The 15342-nt window shown below is 44.3% G+C and overlaps 1 protein-coding gene across 1 annotated transcript in view; it reads left to right on the top strand.

Moving 5' to 3' along the window:
- The window catches only part of LOC128768732 (zinc finger protein 585A-like), a 28502-nt gene extending 13160 nt beyond the window's left edge, over positions 1–15342 (top strand). Inside the window, exons 7-10 of the mRNA XM_053881817.1 lie at positions 4522–4616; positions 8166–8314; positions 9716–10003; positions 14507–15342. Of these exons, the coding sequence (XP_053737792.1) occupies positions 4522–4616; positions 8166–8314; positions 9716–10003; positions 14507–15100 (1126 nt within the window). The 3' untranslated portion in view covers positions 15101–15342. The remainder of the gene's footprint in view (positions 1–4521; positions 4617–8165; positions 8315–9715; positions 10004–14506) is intronic.

Raw genomic sequence — 15342 nt, 5'->3', positions numbered from 1 at the left:
AAGCAGCACTATCTCCATTACCTTGTACATGTACAGCTTTAGAGGTATTTACAGATGGCGTTTACTTTTAATACATTGCAAAGTTAAGTCGGGGATTTGGGGACATTTCCTCTGTGCAGCAGGCCGCTTCAGTAGTTGATCTGTGTCCTTCTGCATAAGCTTTGTTGCGAGCAAACTGAATGAGATGTCTTGGTGCCCTTGAGCTTCTGCCACATATGACTGACAGACAGAAGCAAAGTAAATTAAGATGATAACGATAACAATCCGGGGCGGTGGGAAGAGCGGCGCATGTCCTACCTGGTTGAGCAAGCAGCAGAAGATTTATAGCGTCTGTCGACGTTTGATTAGTTGGGACTGCGGCACATTTAATATGAAAGAGAACAGATAAAAGTGGAAAGTTTCAAGCGCGCAGCCTGTTATTATGTTGATGCTTTAAAAAGAAAAACATTGTTCAGAGTTTTCTTTAATCAGAACTGCTCGGGTACATTTTCTCTCTCCCGTCTTTGTCACTTCCTGGAGGCAAACCTGTTTGAGTCCTCTCCAGCTTGTTGAGTCTGTCTCTGTGGCACTTGCGCTTGCCTCAAAGCCAAACAGAATGCTGGCTGCAGCAGAGTCAGACTCTGTCTGCTGTCGAATGTTGAACAAGAAATTGTCATTAAGGAGCAGATTGCACCCCTCTGTGGTCTCTGTCAAAGCCCAGAGCTCTCTACAGCATTATGGCACATACAAAGTCGAAGTGATGGTTGCTCTGGTTTCTAGTTAATATCCCGCAGCTTTAAACACACAAGACGTGTGCACAACAGCATTTTAGCGTATAATTTATCAAATGTGTTTTGTTTTGACTTGGGTTCTTCGCAGAGTCGTTCATAAATTATATTTTCACCAGGCAGTTTTGAAAAACACAGACCACCTTTTTCGCAAGTTGGGTACCAGAATGCTTTCCAGTTCAAGGTTGCAGTATTGCATTGGCAATGGCTCGAGCTTCTGACCTTGAGCACACATCGAATGCAGCATAGCAGACTTTCCCCTCAACCGACTTAGCACACCGTGCTGTGTCGTTTTCAATGGTACAACCTAGTCCAGCGTTTGCAACTAGTCCCTTGCAAGTCGAAAAATAGATAAGCAGGCGACTCGTCTTTAAATCATTTTCCAGAAAGGCTGCGCTAGCCAATACCTCTCGATGTACAGTGTCATCCTCACTCATTAGATAACATGGTTGGGAGTAGAGGTGACCCTGACTGAAATTCTAATTCTCCCAGCTGCCTCAGGGTCAGCTGTCCCTGAAATATTGATTTTCCTTTTTTATTGTCTGTTTAACAAGGAGCAGTCACAGCCCAGCATTCTCCTGTAAATGGGCCTTCAGAGCTCCTGGCTGGTCTCCTTTGGAAGTGTACTTGAGTGGTTAAGTACTTCACATGGTTCATTAGGGCGCATAGTTAGTGATACAAAATAGTCATGTAAGTATCTTTATTTTGTGGAGTGCTACGTCCGTTTATGTCCTCTTGAAATTCAAACGCTTAAATTCATGGTGCTCACTGTCACTGACAATAAACCCATGAGATTTTCATTTGGGTTCTGATTTTAATTCAAAGTTTTGATATCTGAAAGCTGCAAGCTCTGGGCCTTCATGTTTGGAAAATAAAAACAGACCTATGAATGAGCCTTTCCACTTGCTAGATTTTATCTAATGCCTGTACAGTGAATTTTATATCACTATTGTCTGTGGAATAAATGCAAACTATACACTTTGTTATCTGTTTACTGTGGACAACAGCACTGTGCAGCCACTTTTCACTTCAATATGTGACATCAACCTCCCATATGGGTGGAGATGATAGTGATGATTAAGTCATGCAGTGGTGCTTACTATCTAACATCTGCAATATTCCCAGTTAACACTTTCTGTGAATGTACAACAATTTGAGTTCATTTTCTCAAATCCTATCGCTGATGGTTTTTTTGACTTAGGACTGTGAGCTGTAGTAATTGCTGGTTTTCTGCACCGTCCCCAAGCCTGTACCAAATTGGTGAAAACCAAGCTTAGAAATGCTCAATATCTTCATGCTTCATCAGATAGTGCAGTGATTTTCTGTGGTGCTTTCATTTTGAAATAGTTGAATTTTTGAATGTATGAATGAAACTGCTTTTGTCGCTTTTCTGCACATTTACTTGTTGACCTGTTAAACCCATGGAATAATGTAATATTTGCCTCACTGAATGTCGTACAATTGGAAGTTCTCAACAGAAACCTTTGGTTTTGAAAACTAGCAGGGAAGTGAACTGAAGCATTTGCCTTGATTTTCACTGAGAGGAGACAGGTTGGACAAAGAATGTTAGTAAGGGAGGTACCAGGCAGATCAAGAGCATGTCAACCAGCGAGTTTCATGGATGTGATAAAGGAGGACATGGTGAGGATCGGTGACTGGAAATGCTGGATGAGAAAGAAGAATGGTGAGTCAGCAACAGTCAGCAACAGCAGAAAAGGGAATGGAGTGAGTGAACGAAAAAAAGAATGCAATGGATTGCACACATTCCATAAATGCCCACGAGCCATTGTGAGGGATTTTCTTTTTACAGACCAATCCCTCTCTTGTTGCTCTGTAATTACTCTCCAAGTCCGTTTCTTTACTTGATTCTGATGTCTCTAAAGGGGTGGCACTTTAAGCCAGACAGTCCAGTTAATGTTTGACAATAAAATTGTGGAAATATATCTTAATTTATTGAATCCCATTAGCTTGTGAAACCTTTATTTAAACCCATGTGAATTTTGGACAAATGACCAAAATCTCAACCTCAGTACTCCAATGACTTTGAAAAAGATTGATCCGATAAAAAGATCATTTCCTGAATTGCCGTCTGTACCATTCCGACTTTTTATTTGCACATTGTGTCTCTGGCTTTATGTGATGTGCCGTAACTGCTCAGTAGTTTAAAAGTAAAATGCTTCTTTGTCTGAGCCATAAATTTCCAGCACTGCCTGCGTTTGGTCAGATTGTACAAACCAGAATCTTTAGTTTTATTTTTACACTCGGCGAGTGCAGGCCTGAATCAGCGTGAGGTGAACACTTCTCTCCTTCCCGAAGGCTATAAGCAGTGTAATGTTACGAAATGGGAGAAAATAGTCTTTCATGTCCAAACTCTGACTCCTCCTACTTCACCGCTGCGCTTTTATCTCCATCCCTTTTGCGCTCCTCTAATTCCCCTCATTTGATGTGCAGCCCAGCTGAACGCGTACTTGCTGCTGAAGTGTTTGTATGTATGAACCTAGTTATTCTGATGTGATGAAGTACAGTTCAAATGACGTCTTTGGGACACAAGGACACCATCAGATATTTTAATGTCAACTCAGAGAGATTCAAAGGGGCACTTTTGCATGGATGGTATTTATATTTTTACTAAAAGTCACAAAAATTACATTACAGTTTACAGTGTCCAGGAACCTCTTCTATAAAACCATTGTCATCCCTAGTTGTATATTTTCTTTCTTCAGTAATTATTGTACTCACCTCACCTAACCTAAACTAAAAGTGTTTGTAGTGACCAAGTTATATTTAGTTATGAACTCAAAACAACAGATTTGTCCTACTCGAACCAGTACTCCATTCGATCGTGTTCCTTACCGGGGAAACGTCGGGTCAATGTGCCACCTTTCCCTCCAACATAGTTACAAATCTCCATAGTTGCTGTAAGTAATGAGGGATTTCCAACACATAGCCCTAGGTTGTACACTGAAGATTTCAAAATGCTCTGTCCGTGTTTGTTTTTCAAAACATCTTGTTGGAAACCTTGAAAGAGCGACATGAGCTGTTTTGTAGCAGGGTGTTAATGGAAAGCCAAAAACATGTCCCTCGCCCTCACAGCCAAAAACACACTTCCTCTTCTCTCAGGGAAATATTGAACCACAGTATAGGACACCTTTCCTGAAGTCCGTACAAGTATTTATGTAGGATGGCGGATTATCGGTCGAATGAGCTTGACTGGGTGCCTCACTTGCTCCCTCATGTGATGGCACTGTGGATCAGTGATGAATAGTGAATTGCTTGAAGTTTGACAGCCAATCCTAAAAATACAGCAACTTTATTCTTGGATGCAGACACATGTATCATCAGTGCCCAAGTGGACAGGATAGGGTCGTTTTATTTTACATGAACGTGGTGCAAGAGGTTGGCAAGTCTTGAGTCAATATGCAGGATGTACAGTTGATAACCTAAAGCTCAAGACTAAGGGTAAGAAGAATCGTCTATATCCTACAAACCATTTCATCAGAGAGGCACCAGGTCTTCTCCAAAAACCTCTGAAGGATGGGTGGATTCCTTACGGGACACTTTAGAGTTGATGATCCGTATCAATTTTTTTTTTTTCACTCTGCCGCAGATGATGAGTAGAAATGAAATGTACCTGTAATCGGAGGCTTAAGCAGAGTGTTTTTAGAATGACTCGAGTGTATTTTGCTGGGTATCGTTGGAGTTTTAAATTGCATCATTGTCATGAGCGTGAATGCTATTGTGTGTGTCTGAACAGGCTGCTCCACACCAGCCACCCCTTCCCCTGCAGTGAATGCGGTGAAGCTTTCAAACGGCGGAAGGACCTCGACCTACACTCCCTTACTCATCAAGGTAAGAGGCCAGGGGTCAGCGCAGCACAACATCCAGCACCATTTAGCGCTGACAATATGCCGCAGCCTTCCCTTTTCAGCGAGCCTCATCTCCTCCATTTTATTGCTTCTTTCTAATAGGGGGAAAACATCTAATATAATTTGTCTCATTGAAAAAAATTGAGCAGTTAGTGACGGCGTTCTCAACACACAGGAAAAACTCTATTGATTGATGTGAAGAGCTTGATGAATATCTCCATCTGCTCCCCTTATCTCGCTTCTCCACAAACATGTGCATTGTTCCTCTGACGCATTAAGCCGATGGCTTCCCATTGATCTGTGTCTCATGTGGAATGGCAGAGGAAGGTGGAGGTAAATGAATTGGGTCAGCATGCCGTCACTTCATCTTCATCAGGGGGTGGAGGCCCTCATTAGTTAAGCTTGAAGAGTCCACACGCAGCAGAGGTCAGAGGTACGGAGCTCCTCGGAGAGAGATGATTGTAGAGATTGATCCATTGATCGGTCCAGGGCCATTGGGTGAGGTTGTCTTTATTAAAGGTTTAATTAGAGGCTCCCAATGGGGAGCAGAGTGGATCGTTGGTTCTGGGGGAGACGGCACAGATGGTTAGCAGCTTGCAAGATGTTGGCGTGGCGACCTATGAACATGCTGATGAACCAATTTGGCTGCCAGAACGTCAAGAGCAAACGCAGGGAGAAGCCGGCGGGGCTGCCAAACATTCACCTGAGGCAGACCATTGACCCTTCCTTTTAATAGTTGATTGACCAGTGATGCTGGTGATTGTAATTTTACATTTCTTTATTTAACACAGTGAGTGGGTGTTGGGAGCTGTGCTGGTTTTCACTTGCCCTTTCTGTCTGTTATGTTATGAAATATGTAAGGTGCGCTGTGTGTGCGAAAAAGTGTTTTAAAATGAGTGTGTCCCACGTCTTCCTCCTTCACATGCAACATAGAAATAATTGTAATAGGTTGGCTGAGTATAATGAGATCTAAGAATGTAGCTGATGTAGAACCATTCAGTTATTTAATGTCTCATACTGCTGCATGAAACCAGACCAGAGAAGTGTCTTTCAGCGTGTCAGGTTTAACATGGACATCATCACCCGAGGCTGCTCCCGGAAGCCTTTCTAGTGCCTCTTTTTTTTAACCTGCAGAACACTGTATTATGAGTTATTAATATCTTCAGTCCTGTGAAAGTCGACAGTAAGTGACAGTGAGGTCGTTTCCATTAAGATTAGATTCTCTGAAACGTGTTGATAATTACAGAAGAAGAATTCTGTGAGTGAGTGAGTGAGTGAGTGGTGGTGAGAGTGGTGAGTAATTGGAAAAAGTCTTTCACCTGGCTGGTGTCATATTGAAATGTCCATTTGTACAGCGGCGTATCCTCTCACTGTCATGGCGGACGCGTACAGATCATGATTTAAAATGGACATGGTCTTATGGTTTTAAGGCCCTCATGCTCCTTACTGGCGGTTGTTGACTGTGCATGAATTGTTAGGTGTGTAGGCGGTGATCTCCATTGAGGCTAGCGATGGTGCCAGTATCTGCCCTCAGCATGAACACGCACAGTTCGGTGACTTCATTTTTGCATGGACTCTGCTATGCCATAAGCTCCCGGACTCGGTCCCAGGATGTCTCTGGCTCACCTCCATGGCGCGAATTGCAGACGGTCTCCTGTTGCTCTGATGCCTTCCAGGACCAGCCTCCTCCACCCAGCTAGCCTGGCTGTCATTCCTGTCCTCTTCTACTCCAAGTCATCCTCCCGCGCTCTGTTTATCCCAGGGCTGGTGATTGCACACAGGTGTTTCTCAGGCTGAGTCACAGCGCCACACCTCCTCTGCTGCACACCCCCACACCGATGCTTTGCATGCTAGGTTGACACATCAATGTCAAGCCAGATGAATATCCTCATCAGTAGGTAATAACTTCAGTTATGACCACAAATACTATTCAGTAATAATGTTTTATATATGAACCATTAATCAGAACCATTGCTACAGTTTGGTTCACCTTTTATTCAAGGTAATAAATCAACAAAGCAGTCTAAGTATGCACTTTGTTAGAAAAGAGACAAGCAAGGCCAAACTCATCCTCACTTTCACCGCACTTCTCAGGCAAGGATTATAAGTCAATACCGGCTGATATTGATGTATGGTTTTCCAGAGCTGAGCAAAGTCCTTCCATTTGCCCTTCGCAATCGCAACTTGTGTCCAGCCCGATACAGTTCAATAGTTCCTTAATCCACTTATTCAAAGATGGAGACTCTGGACTCCTCCCACTGCAGGAGCGAGAGCTTTGCTTGTCTCAGAAAGTCAGTAGTTATAGTGTCTCTTGTAGAATAGAGCAGAAAGTCATAATTCATACAGGCCAGTGTGTTCATGAAGCTTGTATGGAACTGGCAGTATTTCTTCATCGTTTTAATATCGCTTTTGTGTGGAACAGTAGTAGTAGTAGTTACTGTGTATTACAGTTGTTGTTACAGTAGTGTTTTTGAGTGAGTGGATGAAGAGAGTCATGTTATTTGTGCAACTAAACCTTGTTACCTATCAAGAGCAGACCAAGAATGATGCTCAGCAACCATGTTTCTGATGTGACTCTGTTGCTCACTAGATGCGTATCAGGACAAATCGGTCATCACAGTATGTTGTGGAAGACATTGCTCAGTGTCAATCCTTTTGACCCCATACACTGCGACACTAAGCCCCTTCTTATTTGGACTCCCTGGCAACAGAGGAGTCTTGTTTGCTGATTTATATCTTCTTTTTCCTGCCCTCTCCAATCACGGGACTCTTGGATTGGCATGAGCACCGTCCCTAACTTTCCAGCCGCCACACTAAACCTGTGTACATAAGCTTGGGTCCCCCACCATGGGTTTGTTTGCTTGGACACTTTGGATCGATCTGGACAGAAGGGTAAAATGGGATGGTGTTTGACTGCTGGTCATGGATCTCAATGGAATCTATGGATATGATATTGGTTATGATCGCAGCGGCAAGTGAACCCTTCTACTTCACAAGGGAGCTCTCACCTCGGTTCTCGGTGAAGACGGAGCACACCTGACGCGTGACCTCTTGTCTCTATCATGGAGACGCTCAAACAATTGAGTCCTAGTGATAACATTTGTCATAATGATGGTTCCATCCTGTTGATCACGCCTCCGGACAGTTTTGACTTACCGGCAAATCTCAATTCAGAATAGACCGTGTTGGTCAGTAAATCCCCACACTGACTATATCACATTACACCATGACTGTGCAGCATCACTGTGTAGTGACTCACCTAGTTTTACTTCATCTTGAATTAATAATAGATGAGAGGAAAGCTGACAGCCGTGGACATATTCATTTATTATTCATTTCATTCAACCGCTCAGCGTCAAAACACAACTTCCCACCAGAGTCCCATCAAGAAAGTACACTACTAAGTGAGACATTTGTCTCTTCAAATGGCTTTTGGGAAGCGTTTACAAACATTTATTTGGCTTGTTCAGCCACAATACTTCCCGTCACCTCATATCTGTGAGCTCACTTAAATGTTGGTTCTCATTTACAGACAAACAGCCCGTGGTGTGTCCTCACTGTGCATCCCAGTTTGTCAACCAGTCGGTGCTGGACATCCACCTGCAGCGCTGCCCGACTACAGAGGAAGAAAGGAACTCTGGTCGTGGACGTGGCCAGGGCCGAGGACGCTCCACAGGACAGGTGAAAAACCCACCTTCTTCTTCCACGCCCATGTGCTACTATTAATATTCCAATTTTAGAAATTATTCATGCAAGTCGAAATGTTAAAACAAATGTATTCTTCATATGCAACAAGAAGAGGTTTGTTATTTAGTAACACTTTTTATGAGTAAATTAGATCTTCTATAGCAATGATGCTATCTTTTTATTATTTAAAAACGTAGATGTATATTATTCTGATGAAAATATAGTTTTCGTTTGGGCCAAGTGAGTACAATGTTCTGCATGAACAAACCTCCAACATGATTTTCCGAAGCCAGATTTTTTTTAACTTCTAATCCTACTTTTCCCTGATCTCTGAGTTGACTTTGAAAGTACCCACCAGCTTGGCAGATGAAGTCTCTACTGCAAAATGAAGTTTGTGCTAATTTTGTCCACCATGGGACTGGAATGAACTCTTTACTTGACTTTGACTTTCTCTTATTTCGTTCTCACATCAATGTTTTTTTTAAGTAGAACTTTTAAAGTAAAGTACTAGTACATTCAAAGGACACTGTAATTTATGTAAAGTAATTCTACTTTGGTGTTATTGGTTTCCATTAGCAGTAAGGAGTTTATGCTCATTTATATCTACTTTTTGTCAACATAAAGCAGATATAAAATGAGAGAATTGCATGAGAGTCACAAAGTTTAAATTAAGCTTATTTCAAAACATAAGGGCTGTTTCCACTTTGAATTAAAGTTGCATTTATTTATTTATTTTTCATTATTTATCGTCCATTCAGAATTTTCCCGACCTTTCACCATCAGGATGTTTGTGCAGTACTCCGTTGAGCTTTTGCATCAATTTATTACTAAGGTCTTCTTGCAACTCCACTGCCTCTAGGTTTCCTGCAGCGTTATATTGTTAATTCGGACTTGACAGGAAGCGTTTCCACTGACTCTGTTTGTCTCTTCAGAACAGGCAACATTGAGCACTCTGCCATGCTCATGCTAAATAAATCCCAAAATAAGACCCAACACCACTGCAGTGAGGATGGTGTTTATGTACTGCAAGAATATATTGTAAAATGATCGCAATTATGATCGACAAGTGCAGAAAAAAATAGCAAAATTGCAATTGTACTTGACTGTATGGTAGGAGCGAACCATACTTCCTGGAAAATGGAATTTACTCTTCATAAAGACACTAGACAAGTCTGTTAGAAATCATGGTTTGCAGGTCATGACAGTAAAACAGGAATTCTCAGTGTCTGTTGAGCTTGGATCAGTATTTCATGTTGTTTTATTCGTTTTTCAAACGTCAACAGCATAAAGTGTTCATGGGATGTAAACGTCAACGTAAAAAGAAAGTAGCGCAGTTAATTTTCAGTGTTCATTTGCCTCGCCTTTATGTCCCCATCTCCTTCTACGGCGCTGTAGATTGAGTGTGACCTTTGTGGCCACCGCTGCATGACCCAGGAGGGCCTGGACCTCCATCGACTGTCCCACACGGGCCAGACTCCGCTCAAGTGTCCGATGAGGCCCTGCAGGCGGCGGTTTACCAGCAACAAATCCCTGGAGGAGCACGTCCTGGCCCATTTCCAGGGCACACTCCAGAAACCCAAAGCTAGGACCCGTTTCCAATGCCAGATCTGCAAAAAGGAATTTGCCTACAATTCCACCTTCAAAGTTCACATGAGGACACATACGGATGAGCGTCCCTTCGAGGTAAGAGGTCTTGGTCTGTATGATTTGCTTTGAAAATGGTTATTTTCAGCTTTTTGAATTGATATTTTGCCATGAAAAGAAGCTGAATATTTCATCCTGCTGCGTCTCGCTGCGCTGCGGTGGCACCTTCTCTTAGCCGTGGTCATCTCTCTGGTTCCGGTCCATGGCCATCTGAGCGGTGTGTGTCCTGCGGGTGTTCCCTCCCTCCCTTCCTCCCCCTCTGCGTACCTGTGATTAATGACAGGCCTGAGTTAGGGCCTGTCAACTCCCCTCTGTGCCTGTTACTATTCTGGGCCTCATCCCTCCGCTCTGTCTCTGGCACCGGTGAAGAAGCGTGCCATCAACTATAGACCCACCAAAGCCCATCACAGCACCTCGGACTGTGGAAATTGATTTGATGTCTTATCTGTCATGCAGGCTAAAGACTGTGGCTCAGAGAGCATCGCTCTTTTTTCCCCCCAACACGAGTGCGTTCATGTGTTAAGGATTTTAATTTATAATTATCAAGTATCCGATATGCCTCCGAGCTGTCAGGCCGTAGATCTGAAGAGGGTATGCAGGAGCATGGAAGGAACATGAAGAGCTGTTTCATGTTGAGGAGATATCTTCACTTGACTAATCTGAGTCACAGTGAAATGAAACATGGAGTCCACTCGGCTGGAGACCATGTTTAATGACCAAGACTTCTCAATGCCTCTCGACAGGTCAGAAAATAGACCTGGAATAGGATCTTTGTTCTTGTTCATCTCTCATTTCATTCAGGAAAGAATTTGTTTGTATTTAAATGAATGATTATTCAATATGAAGTGTGTTCAGTAGTGCAAGACAATGGCGCTACGATACAATAACAGAAGTTAATGATGTGTGTTCAGTGCTTGGAATTAACATTCGCAGAGTCATTGACCCCTGTTTGGGGTGGAAGATGCGCAACAAATTCAATAGTTTTGTCGTCCATGATGCGAGAGACAAACTCAAACTCAACCTGACGTTCTGAACTCGCTCCAGCTGGGCTGAGATGGAACCGTTTTCTGTGTGTTGTTTTGCCACTTTTGCCACCGGGCTGATGTCGTACGTTCAGGGCTGCGTTCACTATGTTCCAATGGTTTACTCTCTCTTACATCTGCACGGGCCGCCTTGATCACGTCTTGAAGGTACCATGGTTGAGAACTGCAGTCAACAGAGCAGCTAATCGAAAATGCTATTTTAATATTTGTGGCTAATATTTATGTTCAAACCTGAATCCAACAATAAATGAGCCTGAAGTACGCAAGTACTTGTTGCTGGATCCACACAGTTGATGCCAATAGCAGTTAGCTGCAATCTGCTAACTGACCCAGAGCTGCTCAATATCGCCCCTCTGAGGTGGTGGATGCTGGATGAGCGCCATCAGTGTGATGGGGAGTCGTCCTGGGGCGTAGAACTGAGGCAGAGTGAGTTGGATGTTGGCTGTTTACTCCATGTCCTTCCATTGTCTGAGCAGAGGTCCTGTATTTGACCCTCACTGAAACAGTTTGACCACCAAATTTGACTGACAAAAGGTGATCTTGCTCCTTGGTAATGCGTGTGTTGTGCATTTATAAATTCACTTTTCTACACTTAATTTTTTAGAGCGTTAACCGAGGTAGAAATCTGCATTAATAGTGATTTTCACTCCTACTCCATAGTTTTGTTGCTACCCACTGAGCTGTGTGGATGAAAATAAACCCTGGATGTTTATCTTCAGTGCTTGCCTCGACTTTCTGACAGGTTCTGAGTTACAGTGAGTAAACACAGGTCATAATTGGTAGTGTGAATCACTTCTGAACTGTTGGCAAATCCAATATTTTGCATAAATTCCACAACAAACTCGTCCGCTGCTGTCATCCGGGACCGTCTCTCGGCAGCCTTGCTGCATTCATTAAACTTAAACTCATCCTTCTTGTATCATTTGGAGGCAGGAAAGATCGGGAGCACTCGCGTATCTGACATCACTATGGTCACGTGCTGTGTGTGAATACATGTGGTCGCATGGGTTCAATGACATGTCAGATGGTGATGCCAGATATGGGCTCCAACCTTGGCTCCCTCCTATCTGGCGGCCTCACCACGACCGATCAGCTTCGGCGGTTCTGAGGGGTTAAAGTGTTGTGCAACCTGGATGGAATGAAGGCCTTATTATTTGAGACACTTTGACAGCTCAGTCGCAGTGTCAGTCACGTCGGCGACCATCACCGTGAGTGACACACGGGCACGAAAGCACACAAATGCCTGCAGGAGAGACACTCATTTGAACTGGCTGGTCCTAACGCTGGGCTGTGTCATTGATACACATTCCCGGATTCAAAGTGTGCGCCCACAATGGCACGCGGATCAAAACACCTGCCGAGGCTGGCACCTTTTAGAAGTTTACGGCGGCCGTGCGAGGCAGCAGTTTTCATGTGGCGCACGTGAGATTGTGCTGAGGCAGCAGCCCGGCTATATGATGTGTGTAAGCGTTTGAGTAACAGAGCGTAAGTGGATCAGCTCTCTGTCTCGCAGTGTCCGATCGGTGAGCGAAGGGAGCGCTGCATAATTCGCTTTGTTGCCAAATGAATTTTCAGGAGAGGAACGTGATGGATGTGAAGATAATATCCCTCCCTTCATCACTCCCGTTCCTCATGTTTATCTTAGCGGGACATCTCCCTGGAATATAGGCCAGTCACTGTGTATCAAGCGCGGCGCATCAAGAAGCTTTTTTTTTTTTCCAGTTTAATGTTTGCTCTTGCTTTGATTCCAACACCTCGCACATCAAAGCGTGTACAGCCGAACATGGCAGTCACTTTTTCAGCCAAGCATGTGCCCACCCACCGAGGCAGCAACCTGTCGGAGCTCACCTGGGAGTGTGGCCCTGCCAGCACGCTCCGGCTGTGGTTTGTTCGTGTGAAATAAGAGCCGCGCTCGCGTGGTGCCGCTGCCGTGGGCCTCACCTTGTCCCGTTCTCAAGCCAGAAATGCTGCGTCTGCAGAAAACAGCAAGGGCAAACCAGGAAATAATCACTGCAGGTTTTTCTAACGGTCTCGCTTTTTGACCCCTTAAGCAGCAGTTTCATTTGAGCGGAGGAGACGGCAGCGTCCATTTCCAAAATCATTTGAGTCCCAGCATGCAGCGCCCTGCACTTTATTTTTTCCTGTGTTGGTGTCGCCTCATCACTTTTTCAAAATCCCATTTAGTAATATCTGCAGTGTTTTATGCCATGTGAGTGATTCGATTTTGAATTAAATCTCTTGCTGTCATTGAACAGCATAGGATCGTGGAGGGGTTTGATCCAAGTTCTGTCAAGTTTGTGGCCCGCGGGCCATGAGTTTGAGACCCCTGAGTTAAGTAGAGAGCTTTTAACATTTGCAAGCGAGGGATTTATTTCATCCACATCATTTATGACGGAAATGTCCTGCTGTTGTAACTAAGTTAGTCTTCCACTAGTGGGGTTTTAAGGGTTAAAGTCTCTCAAAACATGTTGTACTTTTGAGTGAGTAAAGAGTTGTTCAATACTTTGGTGTGGACACGGTGTGGCCCTTGGCCTACATTGTAGTTACAAAAAAAAGCAGTTCTTTTTGTATCTGTCATGAATGTTTCATATTTTGATAGAACCTTTGAGTTTTTTTTAGGGTTTAAACTTTTTTCCTCCCTTTTATGAGTTGGTTTTTCATCCACGTGGCTGTTATGTTGAAGTCTTAAATTTGATTCTTTTTAAAGAGCGTTATTTCTTGTACCTCTGAATAAACAACAGATATTGAAAAAAAATTTTTAATGCTACAAAGATTTATATTTTGCTTCCAGCATTTATGATTTATACAGAGAATCTTTAAAGAAAATGAAACGACGTATCATCAAACCACATATTTGAAGCATTTAATACAGTGGTGTCATCTCATTTTGTATTTTAGCTGCAGAATTTAAGTGATATTTTAGGCTAATTTTCACCAGTCTTTCAGCTCAACAGTCCCTTGGCACAGTATATAATGTGGCCCCTTTGCTTGCCCACACCTGGTCTGGAGAGAGGGGGCTAGAAGCAGCGTTGCCATATGCCCAAGCGGACGATATGAGATCAGTTGTGCCAATGGTCATAAATGCAGCTAATGATGTGGAAGGGTCAAATGAAGTTCAGTGTTTGCTAGGAGTCCGTTCTCTCCTCCAAGTCCTGAGTTGCTCGGCAGTTGTAGGCGGCAGCCATCGACGTTAAAAAACCTTGAAGTGGGAAATCTCTGTTGGCCCATATTCTTAGCTTCCTCTGTCAACAACAGCGAGAAAATGTGGGTCACGACTTGGAAAAAAAACACGTCAAGGATGCCGAGTTGTTTTGTTTGGTGGTGGCTTGCTTTGCCTCTGGACATGGCCTGTGAACTCTGGTTTATTTTGGTTTTTTAATCTTGACACAAGTCAGTGGACCTGTTTTTAAGTTGTCGAGTCGAGACACGTGACTTTTAAATGCTATGTTGCTGCCTCTTTTTGTGTTCTGTTATTCATTGTCCAATTCTCTTCCCATAGTGTGCCACATGCGGGAAGCGCTTCCGCCAGCTTCCCCACCTGCAAGACCACGAGCGCATCCACAGCGGGGCGCGGCCCTTCTGCTGCTGGATCTGCGGCAAGAGCTTCAGCGTGGCTGCCCGCCTCACCGAGCACGCCCGAACCCACAGCGGCGAGAAGCCGTACCCATGCCCGCACTGCTCCGCCGCCTTCCGCTCCCGCTCCAACCTGGACAAGCACATCCTGCAGCACGAAGACCTCCCGCCTGAGAGCACCGAGGAGGCCATCCAGGCGCTGGAGGCCGCTCACGTCCAGAAGGTCCTGGAGGGGGCCAAAGTGCTCTCCTCCCTGGCCACCACAGAGGTGGACGCTGGGACCGTCCAGACCATCTACGTGCTGCAGGAGGCGGGAGGCACCGAGGCCGTCATGATCCCCGCTGACCAGCTGGGTGCCATGGAGGGAGCCTCGCAGGTGGTCATTCTGCCGTCTTCTGTGCTGGACTCCCAGTCCATCACAGTCCCCACCATCTCCATGGAAGACAGTGAGATCACTATGGTGACAACCAGCCAGTCGCCCCAGCATTCCATCGAGTTCATTGTGGAGGAGACCGTCTGAGCCACGCTTGATAAACATCGCCTTCGTGATAGTGTTCCCCTTCTCGCCTTCATCTGCTGTTTGGCTTCAGTGTAAATGTAAAGATGAATTTGCAGAATGAATCCACGCCAATAGATGGGTTTAAATAATTGACCTGATCTGACAGGATGAGTCATTCCTCCCATGAACGCGCTGCGAGTGAGGAAGAGAGGAATGTCGACCTGCTGTTGTCTGTAAAATGTCTTCTGCTTTCTTTTTAATAA

Source organism: Synchiropus splendidus, chromosome 12 (genome assembly GCF_027744825.2).
Source record: "Synchiropus splendidus isolate RoL2022-P1 chromosome 12, RoL_Sspl_1.0, whole genome shotgun sequence".
Lineage (NCBI taxonomy): Eukaryota > Metazoa > Chordata > Actinopteri > Syngnathiformes > Callionymidae > Synchiropus > Synchiropus splendidus.
Note: the sequence above shows the minus strand (reverse complement) of the source record. Positions and strands in the feature narration are given on the sequence as shown.